Raw genomic sequence first — 20413 nt, 5'->3', positions numbered from 1 at the left:
GGAGGCGTGGCCTACTGAGACGGGTCTGGTGGAGGCGTGGCCTACTGAGACGGGTCTGGTGGAGGCGTGGCCTACTGAGACGGGTCTGGTGGAGGCGTGGCCTACTGAGACGGGTCTGGTGGAGGCGTGGCCTACTGAGACGGGTCTGGTGAAGGCGTGGCCTACTGAGACGGGTCTGGTGGAGGCGTGGCCTACTGAGACGGGTCTGGTGGAGGCGTGGCCTACTGAGACGGGTCTGGTGGAGGCGTGGCCTACTGAGACGTAGTCGACAGTGAGGGTTTATGGCAGGGGGAACGGACCTAAAAAAAGGGGAACCGGGCCACGGAAATCCCAGGATCTCCTGCAGGGGAACCCCATAGGGGGACTTATTAACTGAGGGGAGAGGCAGAGGACAAATCCTACCATCTGGGTGACAGCTATACACTCACTAGTAGTCACTACCATATAGCCATTCCTCCCTAGACAGCTACAGACAGCCCTACCAGATCTCAGAGTCACTGTTCTCCATTCACTACTACAGACCTACTAGATATCTCAGTTACTGTTCTCCATTCACTACTACAGACCTACTAGATATCTCAGTCACTGTTCTCCATTCACTACTACAGACAGACCTACTAGATATCTCAGTCACTGTTCTCCATTCACTACTACAGACCTACTAGATATCTCAGTCACTGTTCTCCATTCACTACTACAGACAGACCTACTAGATATCTCAGTTACTGTTCTTCATTCACTACTACAGACCTACTAGATATCTCAGTTACTGTTCTCCATTCACTACTACAAACAGACCTCTGATTTGCTCACTAACATACACCCAGACCTCTGATACTAACGAGCTTTTAGCAACCTCTCATGCTCGGGTTATTACCCAGAATTCAGGACCGTAGCTTGTTAGTGAGAGAAATGAGGGACATGATTGGAGAGACCTTTCCCTTCCTCTGGACAGACTGTCAGTCAGTTGGACTGTGTGCCAACAAGCTGCCCGGAGAAACAGGGTTTGATAAGGAAAGCAGCAGGGGCTCCGGTCAGAGGAATGATCTCTGATGAGGTACTGACTGACACACGGGAGACATAATGAGAAACACTGAACATTCAGAGCACACACACACACACACTGAAGGACACACACACACACAAAGAACAGCAGTAGGTTTTCCAATTCGAAGCACAAACCCAGTGTTCTCACGTACCTTCGTCGAAGTCGGCGTCGTCCTCGGTGTGTTGAGGGAAGGGGAAACAGTTGGTGATCTCTAACCTGTCCTCCACTACCAGGCCCAGTAGTACACCCTGAACCACCTCACTGCCCTGACCCTCCTCCTGGTAATGTTTGATCATCTTCAGGACCACCTGTAGAGGGAGAGATAGAGAGAGAGGGGGGGGGGAGATGGGGAGAGATGGAGAGAGAGGGGGGGGGGAGATGGGGAGAGATGGAGAGAGAGAGGGGGGGGAGATGGGGAGAGATGGAGAGAGAGAGGGGGGGAGATGGGGAGAGATGGAGAGAGAGAGGGGGGGAGATGGGAGAGATGGAGAGAGAGGGGGGGAGAGATGGGGAGAGATGGAGAGAGAGAGGGGGGGAGATGGGGAGAGATGGAGAGAGAGAGGGGGGGGAGATGGGGAGAGATGGAGAGAGAGAGGGGGGGGAGATGGGGAGAGATGGAGAGAGAGAGGGGGGGGAGATGGGGAGAGATGGAGAGAGAGAGGGGGGGAGATGGGGAAGAGATGGAGAGAGAGAGGGGGGGAGATGGGGAGAGATGGAGAGAGAGAGGGGGGGAGATGGGGAGAGATGGAGAGAGAGAGGGGGGGGGGGAGATGGGAGAATGGAGAGAGAGAGGGGGGGAGATGGGGAGAGATGGAGAGAGAGAGGGGGGGAGATGGGGAGATGGAGAGAGAGAGGGGGGGAGATGGAGAGATGGAGAGAGAGGGGGGGAGATGGGGAGAGATGGAGAGAGAGAGGGGGGGGAGATGGGGAGAGATGGAGAGAGAGAGGGGGGGGAAGATGGGGAGAGATGGAGAGAGAGAGGGGGGGGAGATGGGGAGAGATGGAGAGAGAGAGGGGGGGAGATGGGGAGAGATGGAGAGAGAGAGGGGGGGGAGATGGGGAGAGATGGAGAGAGAGAGGGGGGGGAGATGGGGAGAGATGGAGAGAGAGAGGGGGGGAGATGGGGAGAGATGGAGAGAGGAGAGGGGGGGAGATGGGGGAGAGAGGAGAGAGAGAGGGGGGGGAGATGGGGAGAGGATGGAGAGAGAGAGGGGGGGGAGATGGGGAGAGATGGAGAGAGAGAGGGGGGGAGATGGGGAGAGATGGAGAGAGAGAGAGGGGGGGGGAGATGGGGAGAGATGGAGAGAGAGAGGGGGGGGAGATGGGGAGAGATGGAGAGAGAGAGGGGGGGGAGATGGGGAGAGATGGAGAGAGAGAGAGGGGGGGAGATGGGAGAGATGGAGAGAGAGAGGGGGGAGATGAGAGAGAGAGGGGGGGAGAGGAGAGAGGGGGAGGGGGAGAGAGAGAGGGGGGGGGAGATGGAGAGAGAGAGGGGGGGGAGATGGAGAGAGAGAGGGGGGGAGATGGAGAGAGAGAGGGGGGGAGATGGAGAGAGAGAGGGGGGGAGATGGAGAGAGAGAGGGGGGGAGATGGAGAGAGAGAGGGGGGGAGATGGAGAAGAGAGGGGGGGAGATGGAGAGAGAGAGGGGGGGGAGATGGAGAGAGAGGGGGGGGAGATGGAGAGAGAGAGGGGGGGAGATGGAGAGAGAGGGGGGGGGAGATGAGAGAGAGAGGGGGGGAGATGGAGAGAGAGAGGGGGGGAGATGGAGAGAGAGAGGGGGGGGGAGATGGAGAGAGAGAGGAGGGGGGGGAGATGGAGAGAGAGGGGGGGGAGATGGAGAGAGAGAGGGGGGGGAGATGGAGAGAGAGAGGGGGGGGGAGATGGAGAGAGAGAGGGGGGGGGAGATGGAGAGAGAGGGGGGGGGGAGATGGAGAGAGATGAGAGAGAGGGGAGATGGAGAGAGATGAGAGAGAGGGGGGGGGGGGATGGAGAGAGATGGAGAGAGAGGGGGGGGGGGGGAGGGGGAGAGATGGAGAGAGAGAGGGGGGGGAGAGAGAGGGGGGGTAGAGAGAGGGGGGAGAGAGAGGGTGAGAGAGAATTTCAGAAAAAGGGCAAGACAAAGTATTTGGTCAGAAACTGGACCAAGCCAGACACTATAGAGGATTATTGGTCTCCACTAGACTCAGGGAATAATCCTGACTGTGTGGACACCCACCTGTAGCACGCGCTCCAGCAGGTATATCTCTCTGGTCACCATAACAACACCCACCCGTAGCACACGCTCCAGCAGGTATATCTCTCTGGTCACCATAACAACACCCACCCATAGCACGCGCTCCAGCAGGTATATCTCACTGGTCACCATAGCAACACCCACCTGTAGCACGCGCTCCAGCAGGTATCTCTCACTGGTCACCATAGCAGCACCCACCCGTAGCACGCGCTCCAGCAGGTATATCTCACTGGTCACCATAGCAGCACCCACCCGTAGCACGCGCTCCAGCAGGTATCTCTCACTGGTCACCATAGCAGCACCCACCCGTAGCACGCGCTCCAGCAGGTATATCTCACTGGTCACCATAGCAGCACCCACCCGTAGCACGCGCTCCAGCAGGTATATCTCACTGGTCACCATAGCAACACCCACCCGTAGCACGCGCTCCAGCAGGTATACAGTATCTCACTAGTCACCCCCAAAGCCAATTCCTACTTTGGCCGCCTCTCCATCCAGTTCTTTGCTGCCAATGACTGGAACGAACTGCAAAAATCTCTGAAGCTGGAGAGTCATATCTCCCTCACTAGCTTTTAAGCACCAGCTGTCACAGATCACTGCACCCGTACATAGCCCACCCGTACATAGCCCACCCGTACATAGCCCATCTAACTACCTCATCCCCATAGTGTTATTTGTATTGTGTTGCTCCTTTGCACCCCAGTATCTCCACTTGCACATTCATCACTCCAGTGTTTAATTTGCTAAATTATAATTACTTCACCTCTACGGCCTATTTATTGCCTCACCTCCTTAATCTCACCTCATTTCCACTCACTGTATATAGATTTAATGTCTACTGTATGTTTGTTTATTCCATGTGTAACTCTGTGTTGATGTTTGTTGTGTGTCAAACTGCTTTGCTTTATTCTGGGCCAGGTCGCAGTCGTAAATGAGAACTTGTTCTCGACTGGCCTTGCTTGGTTATATAAAAGTATATAAACATCAATATAAAAATAGATACCATGGAGGGATGACGGGTCAGAGGCCTTAGCGCTCTGTTGTTCTAGAGAGAACACACCGGAGACGAGGAATAGACACCATGGAGGGATGACGGGTCAGAGGCCTTTAGCGCTCTGTTGTTCTAGAGAGAACACACCGGAGACGAGGAATAGACACCATGGAGGGATGACGGGTCAGAGGCCTTAGCGCTCTGTTGTTCTAGAGAGAACACGCCGGAGACGAGGAATAGACACCATGGAGGGATGACGGGTCAGAGGCCTTAGCGCTCTGTTGTTCTAGAGAGAACACACCGGAGACGAGGAATAGACACCATGGAGGGATGACGGGTCAGAGGCCTTTAGCGCTCTGTTGTTCTAGAGAGAACACACCGGAGACGAGGAATAGACACCATGGAGGGATGACGGGTCAGAGGCCTTTAGCGCTCTGTTGTTCTAGAGAGAACACACCGGAGACGAGGAATAGACACCATGGAGGGATGACGGGTCAGAGGCCTTTAGCGCTCTGTTGTTCTAGAGAGAACACGCCGGAGACGAGGAATAGACACCATGGAGGGATGACGGGTCAGAGGCCTTTAGCGCTCTGTTGTTCTAGAGAGAACACGCCGGAGACGAGGAATAGACACCATGGAGGGATGACGGGTCAGAGGCCTTAGCGCTCTGTTGTTCTAGAGAGAACACACCGGAGACGAGGAATAGACACCATGGAGGGATGACGGGTCAGAGGCCTTTAGCGCTCTGTTGTTCTAGAGAGAACACACCGGAGACGAGGAATAGACACCATGGAGGGATGACGGGTCAGAGGCCTTAGCGCTCTGTTGTTCTAGAGAGAACACGCCGGAGACGAGGAATAGACACCATGGAGGGATGACGGGTCAGAGGCCTTTAGTGCTCTGTTGTTCTAGAGAGAACACGCCGGAGATGAGGAATAGACACCATGGAGGGATGACGGGTCAGAGGCCTTTAGCGCTCTGTTGTTCTAGAGAGAACACGCCGGAGACGAGGAATAGACACCATGGAGGGATGACGGGTCAGAGGCCTTTAGCGCTCTGTTGTTCTAGAGAGAACACGCCGGAGACGAGGAATAGACACCATGGAGGGATGACGGGTCAGAGGCCTTAGCGCTCTGTTGTTCTAGAGAGAACACACCGGAGACGAGGAATAGACACCATGGAGGGATGACGGGTCAGAGGCCTTTAGCGCTCTGTTGTTCTAGAGAGAACACGCCGGAGACGAGGAATAGACACCATGGAGGGATGACGGGTCAGAGGCCTTTAGCGCTCTGTTGTTCTAGAGAGAACACGCCGGAGACGAGGAATAGACACCATGGAGGGATGACGGGTCAGAGGCCTTTAGCGCTCTGTTGTTCTAGAGAGAACACGCCGGAGACGAGGAATAGACACCATGGAGGGATGACGGGTCAGAGGCCTTAGCGCTCTGTTGTTCTAGAGAGAACACACCGGAGACGAGGAATAGACACCATGGAGGGATGACGGGTCAGAGGCCTTAGCGCTCTGTTGTTCTAGAGAGAACACACCGGAGACGAGGAATAGACACCATGGAGGGATGACGGGTCAGAGGCCTTTAGCGCTCTGTTGTTCTAGAGAGAACACACCGGAGACGAGGAATAGACACCATGGAGGGATGACGGGTCAGAGGCCTTAGCGCTCTGTTGTTCTAGAGAGAACACACCGGAGACGAGGAATAGACACCATGGAGGGATGACGGGTCAGAGGCCTTAGCGCTCTGTTGTTCTAGAGAGAACACACCGGAGATGAGGAATAGACACCATGGAGGGATGACGGGTCAGAGGCCTTTAGCGCTCTGTTGTTCTAGAGAGAACACACCGGAGACGAGGAATAGACACCATGGAGGGATGACGGGTCAGAGGCCTTTAGCGCTCTGTTGTTCTAGAGAGAACACACCGGAGACGAGGAATAGACACCATGGAGGGATGACGGGTCAGAGGCCTTTAGCGCTCTGTTGTTCTAGAGAGAACACACCGGAGACGAGGAATAGACACCATGGAGGGATGACGGGTCAGAGGCCTTTAGCGCTCTGTTGTTCTAGAGAGAACACGCCGGAGACGAGGAATAGACACCATGGAGGGATGACGGGTCAGAGGCCTTTAGCGCTCTGTTGTTCTAGAGAGAACACACCGGAGACGAGGAATAGACACCATGGAGGGATGACGGGTCAGAGGCCTTAGCGCTCTGTTGTTCTAGAGAGAACACACCGGAGACGAGGAATAGACACCATGGAGGGATGACGGGTCAGAGGCCTTAGCGCTCTGTTGTTCTAGAGAGAACACGCCGGAGACGAGGAATAGACACCATGGAGGGATGACGGGTCAGAGGCCTTAGCGCTCTGTTGTTCTAGAGAGAACACACCGGAGACGAGGAATAGACACCATGGAGGGATGACGGGTCAGAGGCCTTAGCGCTCTGTTGTTCTAGAGAGAACACGCCGGAGACGGGGAATAGACACCATGGAGGGATGACGGGTCAGAGGCCTTAGCGCTCTGTTGTTCTAGAGAGAACACACCGGAGACGAGGAATAGACACCATGGAGGGATGACGGGTCAGAGGCCTTTAGCGCTCTGTTGTTCTAGAGAGAACACACCGGAGACGAGGAATAGACACCATGGAGGGATGACGGGTCAGAGGCCTTAGCGCTCTGTTGTTCTAGAGAGAACACGCCGGAGACGAGGAATAGACACCATGGAGGGATGACGGGTCAGAGGCCTTAGCGCTCTGTTGTTCTAGAGAGAACACGCCGGAGACGAGGAATAGACACCATGGAGGGATGACGGGTCAGAGGCCTTAGCGCTCTGTTGTTCTAGAGAGAACACGCCGGAGACGAGGAATAGACACCATGGAGGGATGACGGGTCAGAGGCCTTAGCGCTCTGTTGTTCTAGAGAGAACACACCGGAGACGAGGAATAGACACCATGGGGGGATGACGGGTCAGAGGCCTTTAGCGCTCTGTTGTTCTAGAGAGAACACACCGGAGACGAGGAATAGACACCATGGGGGGATGACGGGTCAGAGGCCTTTAGCGCTCTGTTGTTCTAGAGAGAACACACCGGAGACGAGGAATAGACACCATGGAGGGATGACGGGTCAGAGGCCTTAGCGCTCTGTTGTTCTAGAGAGAACACGCCGGAGACGAGGAATAGACACCATGGAGGGATGACGGGTCAGAGGCCTTAGCGCTCTGTTGTTCTAGAGAGAACACGCCGGAGACGAGGAATAGACACCATGGAGGGATGACGGGTCAGAGGCCTTAGCGCTCTGTTGTTCTAGAGAGAACACGCCGGAGACGAGGAATAGACACCATGGAGGGATGACGGGTCAGAGGCCTTAGCGCTCTGTTGTTCTAGAGAGAACACGCCGGAGACGAGGAATAGACACCATGGAGGGATGACGGGTCAGAGGCCTTAGCGCTCTGTTGTTCTAGAGAGAACACGCCGGAGACGAGGAATAGACACCATGGAGGGATGACGGGTCAGAGGCCTTAGCGCTCTGTTGTTCTAGAGAGAACACGCCGGAGACGAGGAATAGACACCATGGAGGGATGACGGGTCAGAGGCCTTTAGCGCTCTGTTGTTCTAGAGAGAACACACCGGAGACGAGGAATAGACACCATGGAGGGATGACGGGTCAGAGGCCTTTAGCGCTCTGTTGTTCTAGAGAGAACACACCGGAGACGAGGAATAGACACCATGGAGGGATGACGGGTCAGAGGCCTTTAGCGCTCTGTTGTTCTAGAGAGAACACACCGGAGACGAGGAATAGACACCATGGAGGGATGACGGGTCAGAGGCCTTTAGCGCTCTGTTGTTCTAGAGAGAACACACCGGAGACGAGGAATAGACACCATGGAGGGATGACGGGTCAGAGGCCTTAGCGCTCTGTTGTTCTAGAGAGAACACGCCGGAGACGAGGAATAGACACCATGGAGGGATGACGGGTCAGAGGCCTTAGCGCTCTGTTGTTCTAGAGAGAACATGCCGGAGACGAGGAATAGACACCATGGAGGGATGACGGGTCAGAGGCCTTAGCGCTCTGTTGTTCTAGAGAGAACACGCCGGAGACGGGGAATAGACACCATGGAGGGATGACGGGTCAGAGGCCTTAGCGCTCTGTTGTTCTAGAGAGAACACGCCGGAGACGAGGAATAGACACCATGGAGGGATGGGATGACGGGTCAGAGGCCTTAGCGCTCTGTTGTTCTAGAGAGAACACGCCGGAGACGAGGAAGATAAAAAAGGACAACAGTGTGAATAAAACAAGAGTAACAAGCTGAAAAACAACAGGTCACAAGAGTTCTTCATAAATCACATTGATAAGAGCAGAAGCAGGTCAAGATCAACAGACAATCTCACACTGCTGGAACAGAGGAGAGGTTGAGGCACCCTATTGGTTATTAATACCAGGGAGCCAATGTGGAACCATGGGGAAATAACAGCCCAGGGCAACGAGCCCAGGGCAAATAACAGCCCAGGGCAACGAGCCCAGGGCAAATAACAGCCCAGGGCAACGAGCCCAGGGCAACGAGCCCAGGGCAAATAACAGCCCAGGGCAACGAGCCCAGGGCAAATAACAGCCCAGGGCAAATAACAGCCCAGGGCAAATAACAGCCCAGGGCAAATAACAGCCCAGGGCAAATAACAGCCCAGGGCAACGAGCCCAGGGCAACGAGCCCAGGGCAACGAGCCCAGGGCAACGAGCCCAGGGCAACGAGCCCAGGGCAACGAGCCCAGGGCAACGAGCCCAGGGCAACGAGCCCAGGGCAACGAGCCCAGGGCAACGAGCCCAGGGCAACGAGCCCAGGGCAAATAACAGCCCAGGGCAAATAACAGCCCAGGGCAACGAGCCCAGGGCAAATAACAGCCCAGGGCAACGAGCCCAGGGCAACGAGCCCAGGGCAAATAACAGCCCAGGGCAACGAGCCCAGGGCAAATAACAGCCCAGGGCAACGAGCCCAGGGCAAATAACAGCCCAGGGCAAATAACAGCCCAGGGCAAATAACGAGCCCAGGGCAAATAACGAGCCCAGGGCGGGAAACGAGCCCAGGGCAGGCAACGAGCCCAGGGCAGGCAACGAGCACAGGGCAGGCAACGAGCCCAGGGCAACTAACGTGTTTTATAGCTTGGTTCTCTAAAACTTCTGATTAAAACTTCTGAATAAAAGTGCATAATGTGCTCTCCACCAACAGGAGGTGTGTGAACAGAAAACCCACTGTATATATTTAAATATTCATGAGGTCATTCTGCCAGGTGAACATTGGCTACTTCGTACTTAACATTTAAATGAGATGTTTTTTTGGGGGGGGACTTTAAATCTACCAGAAGGCTTTTCATTAGCATCATCGCTAACGGCTACATTAAGTGGTAAGACTCGGGACACTGCATTTATTTTCAATACATTTATTTTTATATTGTTGAAAATAAAATTGGGTTTTTTCAACGTCTGGATTCAGTCCACGTTTTATAGGGACAGAACAGACACCTTTTAAAGGTCTATTCCCCCTCTATCACTGCTGCAAACGTCCTTCTTCCCCTCTCTCAAAGCCACAGGGTCAGATTAAAGTCTGTAAATATTCTAAACCTTCACCCAGCCACACCAATCCTTCCATCACGTATTCTAAACCTTCACCCAGCCACACCAATCCTTCCATCACGTATTCTAAACCTTCACCCAGCCACACCAATCCTTCCATCACGTATTCTAAACCTTCACCCAGCCACACCAATCCTTCCATCACGTATTCTAAACCTTCACCCAGCCACACCAATCCTTCCATCACGTATTCTAAACCTTCACCCAGCCACACCAATCCTTCCATCACGTATTCTAAACCTTCACCCAGCCACACCAATCCTTCCATCACGTATTCTAAACCTTCACCCAGCCACACCAATCCTTCCATCACGTATTCTAAACCTTCACCCAGCCACACCAATCCTTCCATCACGTATTCTAAACCTTCACCCAGCCACACCAATCCTTCCATCACGTCTCAAAAACTAAAATAATGGAGCGTCACAACAGAGCTGGAACCCTGACAGATCGATCGTCCCACATCTCCTGAAGGACTGCGGGTTAAAAATCAGCTAGTAGTGGCTTTGTGATGATATTCAGGCTTCATATAAATACCATCAGGTATTGCAAGTAAAGCCTGTTGGACTTTATAAGGTAGGTTTCTCTTCTACCTCAGATCGATCTTGCTCAAACAGCTGGTGGCAGCAAACTTCATGTGGAGAAGAAAGATGGATATATGTGGGCACTAAAATTGTAATCAAAACAGGTTTAAAATTGAATCACGCAACAAACAAACATAATCATGAAATCGTAGGCGAAAACCCTGCTGACTTCCATCCTCAATTCCAGGCCATAAATCATGAGCCCCACAGACACAATAACACATTGGATGTGAGTGACTCAGGATCTACGATGTGGAATGTTTGTACCAGCCAAGCATCTGAAGTAGCTGACTGAGACCTCCACCCCGATGACCTGTTAACCTGGTGCAACGCTCAATAGAACTGTTGGTAGGGCTGGCAAGGGCCACGGTGGGCCCCCGTGGAGGGCCGGGCCACGGTGGGCCCCCGTGGAGGGCCGGGCCACGGTGGGCCCCCGTGGAGGGCCGGGTCTCGCTGGGCCCCCGTGGAGGGCCGGGCCACGGTGGGCCCCCGTGTAGGGCCGGGCCACACGGCCGCCGTGGAGGGCCACATGAGCGCCGTGTAGGGCCGGGCCATATGACCTAAAAATCATAGCTACATTCAGACTGATGGGTGATTCACGATATACACTACCAGTGAATGAGAATGCCAAGAGTGTGCAAAGCTGTCATCATGGCAAAGGGTGGCTACTTTGAAGAATCTAAAATATATTTTGTCATAGTTCTCATGTCTTCACTATTATTCTACAAAGTAGAAAATGGTTTTAACAAATAAAGAAAAACCCTTGAATGAGTTTGTGTCCAAACTTGACTGGCACCATTTATCTGTACTGAACAAAGATCTGTATATACTGAAGAGATGCACGTCTCCGCCCTAACAATGGGAGTCGTTGACCCAAAGGAGGGAAGACAGGCGACAAGCTTAGGTCCAGAAATAAGCCCATAGAAACACATGGGCCTTATTGTGGACAGATTTTAGCAAGAGTAAAACATCTCGCTTCGACTCTTCCTCTAAGGTTTACGCACACGCCAAGCCCCCCCCCCTGGCCTCTCACGCCAAGCCCCTCCCCCTGGCCTCTCACGCCAAGCCCCTCCCCCTGGCCTCTCACGCCAAGCCCCTCCCCCTGGCCTCATCTTCCTGTCTGACAAGCGGTTTTAACTCACTATTTACATTTTGAGGTTTGATCCAACAGAAATGGGACATATTGACACCGAAACACATTTAGACATTATTTTACTGTAATAGACAAGTTAACCTTTATGTCTCAATTCCTCAAACCTGCAGTTCAGAGCAGACACTACTAAAAACAAGAGTATCAATGAACATTGATTTATGCTGTTTGGCACAACAACAAAAATGACATTTTTATAGACTTGAAAGATCAGTGACTATTGCAACAACCACCAAAAATGCTGGTTAAACTCACTGTATGACTCCAAGTATGACTCTCTATTGATGAATAGAGAGAGAATGACCAATGTCTAAATGTGTTTCATATATCTTTATGTACATATTCCTTATCCCTTTACACTTGTGTCTATAAGACAGTAGTTTTGGAATTGTTAGTTAGATTACTTGTTGGTTATTACTGCATTGTCGGAACTAGAAGCACAAGCATTTCGCTACACTCGCATTAACATCTGCTAACCATGTGACCATTAACATCTGCTAACCATGTGACCATTAACATCTGCTAACCATGTGTATGTGACAAATAACATGTAATTTAATATATGGGGCCGACACCTGATTGATTGATTGATCACCTGCCATTCTCTATTGCCGATAGTCCCTCTACATAGAAAAACCTCAGCCACGCCAGCCGTCAATCACCATCTAATGTTATGTTTTATAACGAAAACACTTTCTCCCGTGTCGTTACGGTCGCTGTCCGCGGTTCTGAAACATCCTTTTCAGTAGAGATAGAGAAGGGCAGGTGTCGGCCCCATACTGTGGAATTGGCACCTTTTCCCCATGTTGCTATGTGCATAATAACTAAATGAAACCAGCATGTTGAGATGGAGAACAATGAGGCGGAGGCAGCAGAGGAAACAGCCCTTCGCCTAATTGTCTGAGAACATTGAGGAGAGAGAGGAAACTCCAATGTAATTAGGTCTATAAATCAATGGCCTAACTGTTCATTTTCTGCCTAAGTGTTCATCTTTACACTGCTGCTACTCTGTTATCATCTAGTCACTTTAATAACTCTACCTCTATGTACACATTACCTCCACTAACTGCTGCTACTCTCTGTTATCATCTAGTCACTTTAATAACTCTACCTACATGTACACATTACCTCCACTAACCTCTGCTACTCTCTGTTATCATCTAGTCACTTTAATAACTCTACCTACATGTACACATTACCTCCACTAACCGGTGCCCCCGCACATTGACTCTATACTGGTACCCCCTGTATATAGCCTCCACATTGACTCTGTACTGGTACCCCCCTGTATATAGCCTCCACATTGACTCTGTACCGGTACCCCCTGTATATAGCCTCCACATTGACTCTGTACTGGTACCCCCTGTATATAGCCTCCACATTGACTCTGTACCGTAATACCCTGTATATAGCCTCCACATTGACTCTGTACTGGTACCCCCTGTATATAGCCTCCACATTGACTCTGTACCAGTACCCCCTGTATATAGCCTCCACATTGACTCTGTACCGTAATACCCTGTATATAACCTCCACATTGACTCTGTACCGGTACCCCCTGTATATAGCCTCCACATTGACTCTGTACTGGTACCCCCTGTATATAGCCTCCACATTGACTCTGTACCGTAATACCCTGTATATAACCTCCACATTGACTCTGTACCGGTACCCCCTGTATATAGCCTCCACATTGACTCTGTACCAGTACCCCCTGTATATAGCCTCCACATTGACTCTGTACTGGTACCCCCTGTATATAGCCTCCACATTGACTCTGTACCAGTACCCCCTGTATATAGCCTCCACATTGACTCTGTACCGTAATACCCTGTATATAGCCTCCACATTGACTCTGTACTGGTACCCCCTGTATATAGCCTCCACATTGACTCTGTACCGGTACCCCCTGTATATAGCCTCCACATTGACTCTGTACTGGTACCCCCTGTATATAACCTCCACATTGACTCTGTACCGGTACCCCCTGTATATAGCCTCCACATTGACTCTGTACCAGTACCCCCTGTATATAGCCTCCACATTGACTCTGTACCGGTACCCCCTGTATATAGCCTCCACATTGACTCTGTACCGGTACCCCCTGTATATAGCCTCCACATTGACTCTGTACTGGTACCCCCTGTATATAACCTCCACATTGACTCTGTACTGGTACCCCCTGTATATAGCCTCCACATTGACTCTGTACTGGTACCCCCTGTATATAGCCTCCACATTGACTCTGTACTGGTACCCCCTGTATATAGCCTCCACATTGACTCTGTACTGGTACCCCCTGTATATAGCCTCCACATTGACTCTGTACTGGTACCCCCTGTATATAGCCTCCACATTGACTCTGTACCATAATACCCTGTATATAGCCTCCACATTGACTCTATACTGGTACCCCCTGTATATAGCCTCCACATTGACTCTGTACCATAATACCCTGTATATAGCCTCCACATTGACTCTATACTGGTACCCCCCCCCCCTGTATATAGCCTCCACATTGTTATTTAACTGCTCTTTAATTACTTGTTACTTTTATTGTTACATTTATCGCTTATTCTTATTTTATTTATTTAAATGCATTGTTGGTCAAGGGGCTCGTAAGTAAACATTTCACTGTAAGGTCTACTACACCTGTTGTATTCAGCATTTCACTGTGAGGTCTACTACACCTGTTGTATTCAGCATTTCACTGTAAGGTCTACTACACCTGATGTATTCAGCATTTCACTGTAAGGTCTACTACACCTGTTGTATTCAGTATTTCACTGTAAGGTCTACTACACCTGTTGTATTCAGCATTTCACTGTGAGGTCTACTACACCTGTTGTATTCAGCATTTCACTGTAAGGTCTACTACACCTGTTGTATTCAGCATTTCACTGTAAGGTCTACTACACCTGTTGTATTCAGCATTTCACTGTAAGGTCTACTACACCTGTTGTATTCAGCATTTCACTGTGAGGTCTACTACACCTGTTGTATTCAGCATTACACTGTAAGGTCTACTACACCTGTTGTATTCAGCATTTCACTGTAAGGTCTACTACACCTGTTGTATTCAGCATTTCACTGTAAGGTCTACTACACCTGTTGTATTCAGCATTTCACTGTAAGGTCTACTACACCTGTTGTATTCAGCATTTCACTGTGAGGTCTACCTACACCTGTTGTATTCAGCATTTCACTGTGAGGTCTACTACACCTGTTGTATTCAGCATTTCACTGTAAGGTCTACTACACCTGTTGTATTCAGCATTTCACTGTGAGGTCTACTACACCTGTTGTATTCAGCATTTCACTGTAAGGTCTACTACACCTGTTGTGTTCAGCATTTCACTGTAAGGTCTACTACACCTGTTGTATTCAGTATTTCACTGTAAGGTCTACTACACCTGTTGTATTCAGCATTTCACTGTAAGGTCTACTACACCTGTTGTATTCAGTATTTCACTGTAAGGTCTACTACACCTGTTGTATTCAGCATTTCACTGTAAGGTCTACTACACCTGTTGTATTCAGCATTTCACTGTAAGGTCTACTACACCTGTTGTATTCAGCATTTCTACTGTAAGGTCTACTACACCTGTTGTATTCAGCATTTCACTGTAAGGTCTACTACACCTGTTGTATTCAGCATTTCACTGTAAGGTCTACCTACACCTGTTGTATTCAGCATTTCACTGTAAGGCCTACTACACCTGTTGTATTCAGCATTTCACTGTAAGGTCTACTACACCTGTTGTATTCAGCATTTCACTGTAAGGTCTACTACACCTGTTGTATTCAGCATTTCACTGTAAGGCCTACTACACCTGTTGTATTCAGCATTTCACTGTGAGGTCTACTACACCTGTTGTATTCAGCATTTCACTGTAAGGTCTACTACACCTGTTGTATTCAGCATTTCTACTGTAAGGTCTACTACACCTGTTGTATTCAGCATTTCACTGTAAGGTCTACTACACCTGTTGTATTCAGCATTTCACTGTAAGGTCTACTACACCTGTTGTATTCAGCATTTCACTGTAAGGTCTACTACACCGGTTGTATTCAGCATTTCACTGTAAGGTCTACTACACCGGTTGTATTCAGCATTTCACTGTAAGGTCTACTACACTTGTTGTATTCAGCATTTCACTGTAAGGTCTACCTACACCTGTTGTATTCAGCATTTCACTTTAAGGTCTACTACACCTGTTGTATTCAGCATTTCACTGTAAGGTCTACCTACACCTGTTGTATTCAGCATTTCACTTTAAGGTCTACTACACCTGTTGTATTCAGCATTTCACTGTAAGGTCTACTACACCTGTTGTATTGAGCATTTCCCTGTAAGGTCTACTACACCTGTTGTATTCAGCATTTCACTGTAAGGTCTACATCAGTTGTATTCGGTGCATGTGACTAAGAACATTAGATTTGTGGCTTTATAAATGATCCATATGCATCTACAGAAATAAAACAGATCCTGCTTCTGTTTTAACAGGACATCCTGGCCATCCTGACTCTAGATCTCTTGACGTAGCATGATGCAATGGAATAGCAACTAGCTGGCTGTCTCCAAGTACCCCCGAGTAGGTGACTAGCTACACTGGGAAGAACTGTCCTTCACAATGATCCAATCTAGCACCAGGCAGGCAGCAACCACAGGTGGGTTAGATGTTTTACTCAACCAGGCAAGTCGGGTTAATTCTTATTTACAAATGACGGCCTACCATTGGCCAAAACCTCCATTAACCCGGGACGGCGTTGGGCCAAATTGTGCGTTGCCTTATGGGACTTCCGATCACAGCCGGCTGTGATACAGCCCGGGATCGAACCAGGGCCTGTAGTTACGCCTCTAACACTGAGTTGCAGTGCCTTAGACCGCTGAGCCACTCGGAAGCCCCAAAATGAATGAATGCGGTGTATTTCACAGACAAACACAGGCTGAATCCTAAATGACACTCTATTCCCTATATAGCGAACTACTTTTGACCAGGACCTGTGGTGCGCTATATTAAAGAATAGGGTGCTATTTGAGATGCGGGCAGACAATTATTTTCCCAAAATGAGTCCATATTTCTTCATAACAAATCTCCTTGTATCTAACCAGCCAAGCACTTATTAAACCATACACAGTAGACTCTTATTTGAACCGTAGTCCTCTCGTCTGGCTGTTGATTTAACGAGGACGATCAAATCGTGTTCTAGCAGCAGCTGCCCGGTCAAGTTCCTCTCCTCTGAATAAACATGAAGCATAAAAAAACAGCTTCTTTATTTTTTCTACTGCAGATTGATTAGATTTCACTAGCAGTAAAACAATGGCGCCCTCTGTTGGCAAAACAGCGGTAGTGCAGGAGAAAAGGTCAATGTAGACTAGATGCAAATCTGTCATTTCTGTTTTTCCAGTTCATTTGTGAGCTTTTTTTGTTTGTTTGAGTAATGTGTGTACTGTGGACACAGCAGGGGCCACTTCTGGCACTGACTGATGAAGTTTTTGGGGGGTATCTGTACTTAACAATTTATATTTTTGACAACTTTAGGTTTTACTCCACTACATTCTTCAAGAAAATAATGTACTTTTTACTCCTTACATTTTCCCTGAAACCCAAAAGTATTCGTTACATTTTGAATGCTTAGCAGGACATGAAATTGTCTAATTTACGCACTTATCAAAAGAGCATCCCTGGACATCCCTACTGCCTCTGATCTGGATGACTCACTAAACAGAGAACATCCCTGGTCATCCCTACTGCCTCTGATCTGGTGGACTCACTAAACAGAGAACATCCCTGGTCATCCCTACTGCCTCTGATATGGAGGACTCACTAAACAGAGAACATCCCTGGTCATCCCTACTGCCTCTGATCTGGATGACTCACTAAACAGAGAACATCCCTGGTCATCCCTACTGCCTCTGATCTGGTGGACTCACTAAACAGAGAACATCTCTGGTCATCCCTACTGCCTCTGGAGGACTCACTAAACAGAGAACATCCCTGGTCATCCCTACTGCCTCTGATCTGGAGGACTCACTAAACAGAGAACATCCCTGGTCATCCCTACTGCCTCATCTGGAGGACTCACTAAACAGAACATCCCTGGTCATCCCTACTGCCTCTGATCTGGAGGACTCACTAAACAGAGAACATCCCTGGTCATCCCTACTGCCTCTGATCTGGAGGACTCACTAAACAGAGAACATCCCTGGTCATCCCTACTGCCTCTGATCTGGAGGACTCACTAAACAGAGAACATCCCTGGTCATCCCTACTGCCTCTGATCTGGAGGACTCACTAAACAGAGAACATCCCTGGTCATCCCTACTGCCTCTGATCTGGATGACTCACTAAACAGAGAACATCCCTGGTCATCTCTACTGCCTCTGATCTGGTGGACTCAGTAAACACAAACACTTCGTTTGTAAATTATGTCTGAGAGTTTAACTGTGCCCCTGGCTATCCGTAAATGTTTAAAAAAAACAAGAACATTGTGTCTTCTGGTTCTCTTAATATAAGACATTTTAAATATAAACTATAACTTTTGATACTTAAGTACATTTTAAACCAAATACTTTTAGACTTTTACTCTTGTAGTATTTTACTGGGTGACTTTTACTTGAGTCATTTTCTTTTAAGGAGTTCGACATTTACTCCAGTTTGAAAACGGGGTACTTTTGTCCACCCCTGTTTATTATTAACTACATAGTTCGAGATGGATTTTCAGCCGTATGGCAGGAGTGACGTCACTTTCCTTTTCTACATGAAAAAAAATATATTTTAGTTTAGTTTATTAATTCGACCATTTAAAAAATTAAAAATAAAACAAGCACACACAAAACTTAAAAGCCTTATACATGAACATGAATAAAATCGAGGTTAACAGGATTATTTCTATTGTGGTCCTCTTGAGACAAGTTGGCAAGCGAAGATCCAACACAGTATGGCAGTACTAACCACATTTAACGTTAGCAACAAGACCCTGGTGTTAATGTCTGGTAAATCGGGCTTTTTATTGTCACAACAACAACAAAAAAATGGTACAGACAGCGATACTATCCAACCACATTTAACAGTTAGGACACATTCCATACATCCCGCTTGTGTCCGCCATGATGCTAAAGCTAACTAGCATAGCCACACTTTCCAGCCAGTCTATCCGGGTCCCACAGCCTCCAAAAACGGACAGAAATAACCTCATAATTAACTCACCAGCCCCTCGATCTGAATCTGTTTCACAGGTGAATCTAAAGTCGCTCCCGGAGACGTGGAAGCCATCGGGGCGGTTGGTGTCGACGGTGTTTCCTTGCGAGTAGCCATTCTGAAACACGCCGAAAAAAAGAGGGAGGAAAGAGAGGGTGGGACATGGTGCACCGGCTTTCTACGCTTGGGGTAAATGGTTACATAATAAATAGTTCCGAGTGTCGAGCCATTATTCAGAGACTGGATACAGTCATATCTACATACAGTAAGTAGTTCAAACACGATGTTATTGCTATATTGCTGCCATCACATAATTCATTTCATGAGGAAAAGATCTTCAACCTCTCTCCTTTCTATACTTTATAACAGTAAATTGTCTTGTGCCGTTCACGAGCCATTTGGGGCCCAAAGCAACATTTAATTTCCCCCACCCCCAGCGATCAAAACATTTTAGCAGCCCCTACTGTTATGAAGAGAAGAGATGGAGAGGGAGAGAGAGAGAGAGGGGGGTAGGGAAGGAAGGAAGGAATGAAGGAAAGATGAAAGGAAGGAGGAGAGGAAGAGAGGAAAAGGGGCTGAATGGATTTGAAATTGATTTTTTTTTTTCTTTAATTGTAACTTATTTTGTCCATAATGTTTCTGACGCGATGTCTTATGACCGAAATGAGCTTCTTGATATCAGGGCAGCGATTACTCACCTCGTACTGGAGGAATTCTTCAACGAGTCGGACGGAAACGATGACGTCATCCCCAACAGGGCCCTCATCCCCGTATTTCGCAGGAGGTAAAGACGGAGATATCGTGGACGACGGTCCGGGTGCCTTGTAAGGATCCGTCTCAAAGAGGGTGATCTACATTTACCATCGGTCCTATTAGCAAACGTAGAATCAAATTAGAATCAAATAGACGGGCATGTATATTCTACCAACGGGACATTAAAAACTTGTCTCAGGATGGTAAGTTGGTGGTTGAAGATATCCCTCTAGTGGTGTTGGGGCTGTGCTTTGGCAAAGTGGGTGGGGTTATATCCTGCCTGTTTGGCCCTGTCCGGGGGTATCATCAGATGGGGCCACAGTGTCTCCTGACCCCTCCCGTCTCAGCCTCCAGTATTTATGCTGCAGTAGTTTATGTGTCGGGGGGCTGGGGTCAGTTTGTTATATCTGGAGTACTTCTCCTGTCTTATCTGGTGTCCTGTGTGAATTTAAGTATGCTCTCTCTAATTCTCTCTTTCTTTCTCTCTCTAGGAGGACCTGAGCCCTAGGACCATGCCTCCGGACTATCTGGCATGATGACTCCTTGCTGTCCCCAGTCCACCTGGTCGTGCTGCTGCTCCAGTTTCAACTGTTCTGCCTGTGGCTATGGAACTGACCTGTTCACCGAACGTGCTACCTGTCCCAGACCTGCTGTTTTCAACTCTCTAGAGACAGCAGGAGCAGTAGAGAAACTCTAATGATAGTCTATGAAAAGCCAACTGACATTTACTCCTGAGGTGCTGACCTGCTGCACCCTCGACAACCACTGTGATTATTATCTGATCCTGCTGGTCATTTATGAACATTTGAACATCTT

At 49.2% G+C, this 20413-nt stretch overlaps 1 protein-coding gene across 1 annotated transcript; it reads right to left on the bottom strand.

The window, feature by feature from the left end:
• Positions 1-1175: 1175 nt before the first annotated feature.
• On the bottom strand, positions 1176-19016 carry LOC116371873 (eukaryotic translation initiation factor 3 subunit H-like). The gene is made up of 2 exons (XM_031820987.1): positions 18854-19016; positions 1176-1356 (listed from the first exon to the last, which is right to left on the bottom strand). Exons 1-2 carry the CDS (start codon positions 18959-18961, stop codon positions 1192-1194), a joined length of 273 nt encoding a protein of 90 aa, XP_031676847.1. The 5' UTR covers positions 18962-19016; the 3' UTR covers positions 1176-1191.
• Positions 19017-20413: the final 1397 nt, after the last annotated feature.

This window comes from Oncorhynchus kisutch, unplaced genomic scaffold (genome assembly GCF_002021735.2).
Source record: "Oncorhynchus kisutch isolate 150728-3 unplaced genomic scaffold, Okis_V2 scaffold3809, whole genome shotgun sequence".
In the NCBI taxonomy this organism is placed as follows: domain Eukaryota; kingdom Metazoa; phylum Chordata; class Actinopteri; order Salmoniformes; family Salmonidae; genus Oncorhynchus; species Oncorhynchus kisutch.
Note: the sequence above shows the minus strand (reverse complement) of the source record. Positions and strands in the feature narration are given on the sequence as shown.

Coding starts and splice junctions, on each gene's coding strand:
- LOC116371873 (XM_031820987.1), bottom strand. CDS start 18,961: ATGGCTACTCGCAAGGAAACACCGTCGACACCAACCGCCCCGATGGCT. Junction 1,357..18,853: donor AGATTCAGATCGAGGGGCTG/GTGAGTTAATTA, acceptor CTCCCTCTACAG/GTGGTCCTGAAGATGATCAA.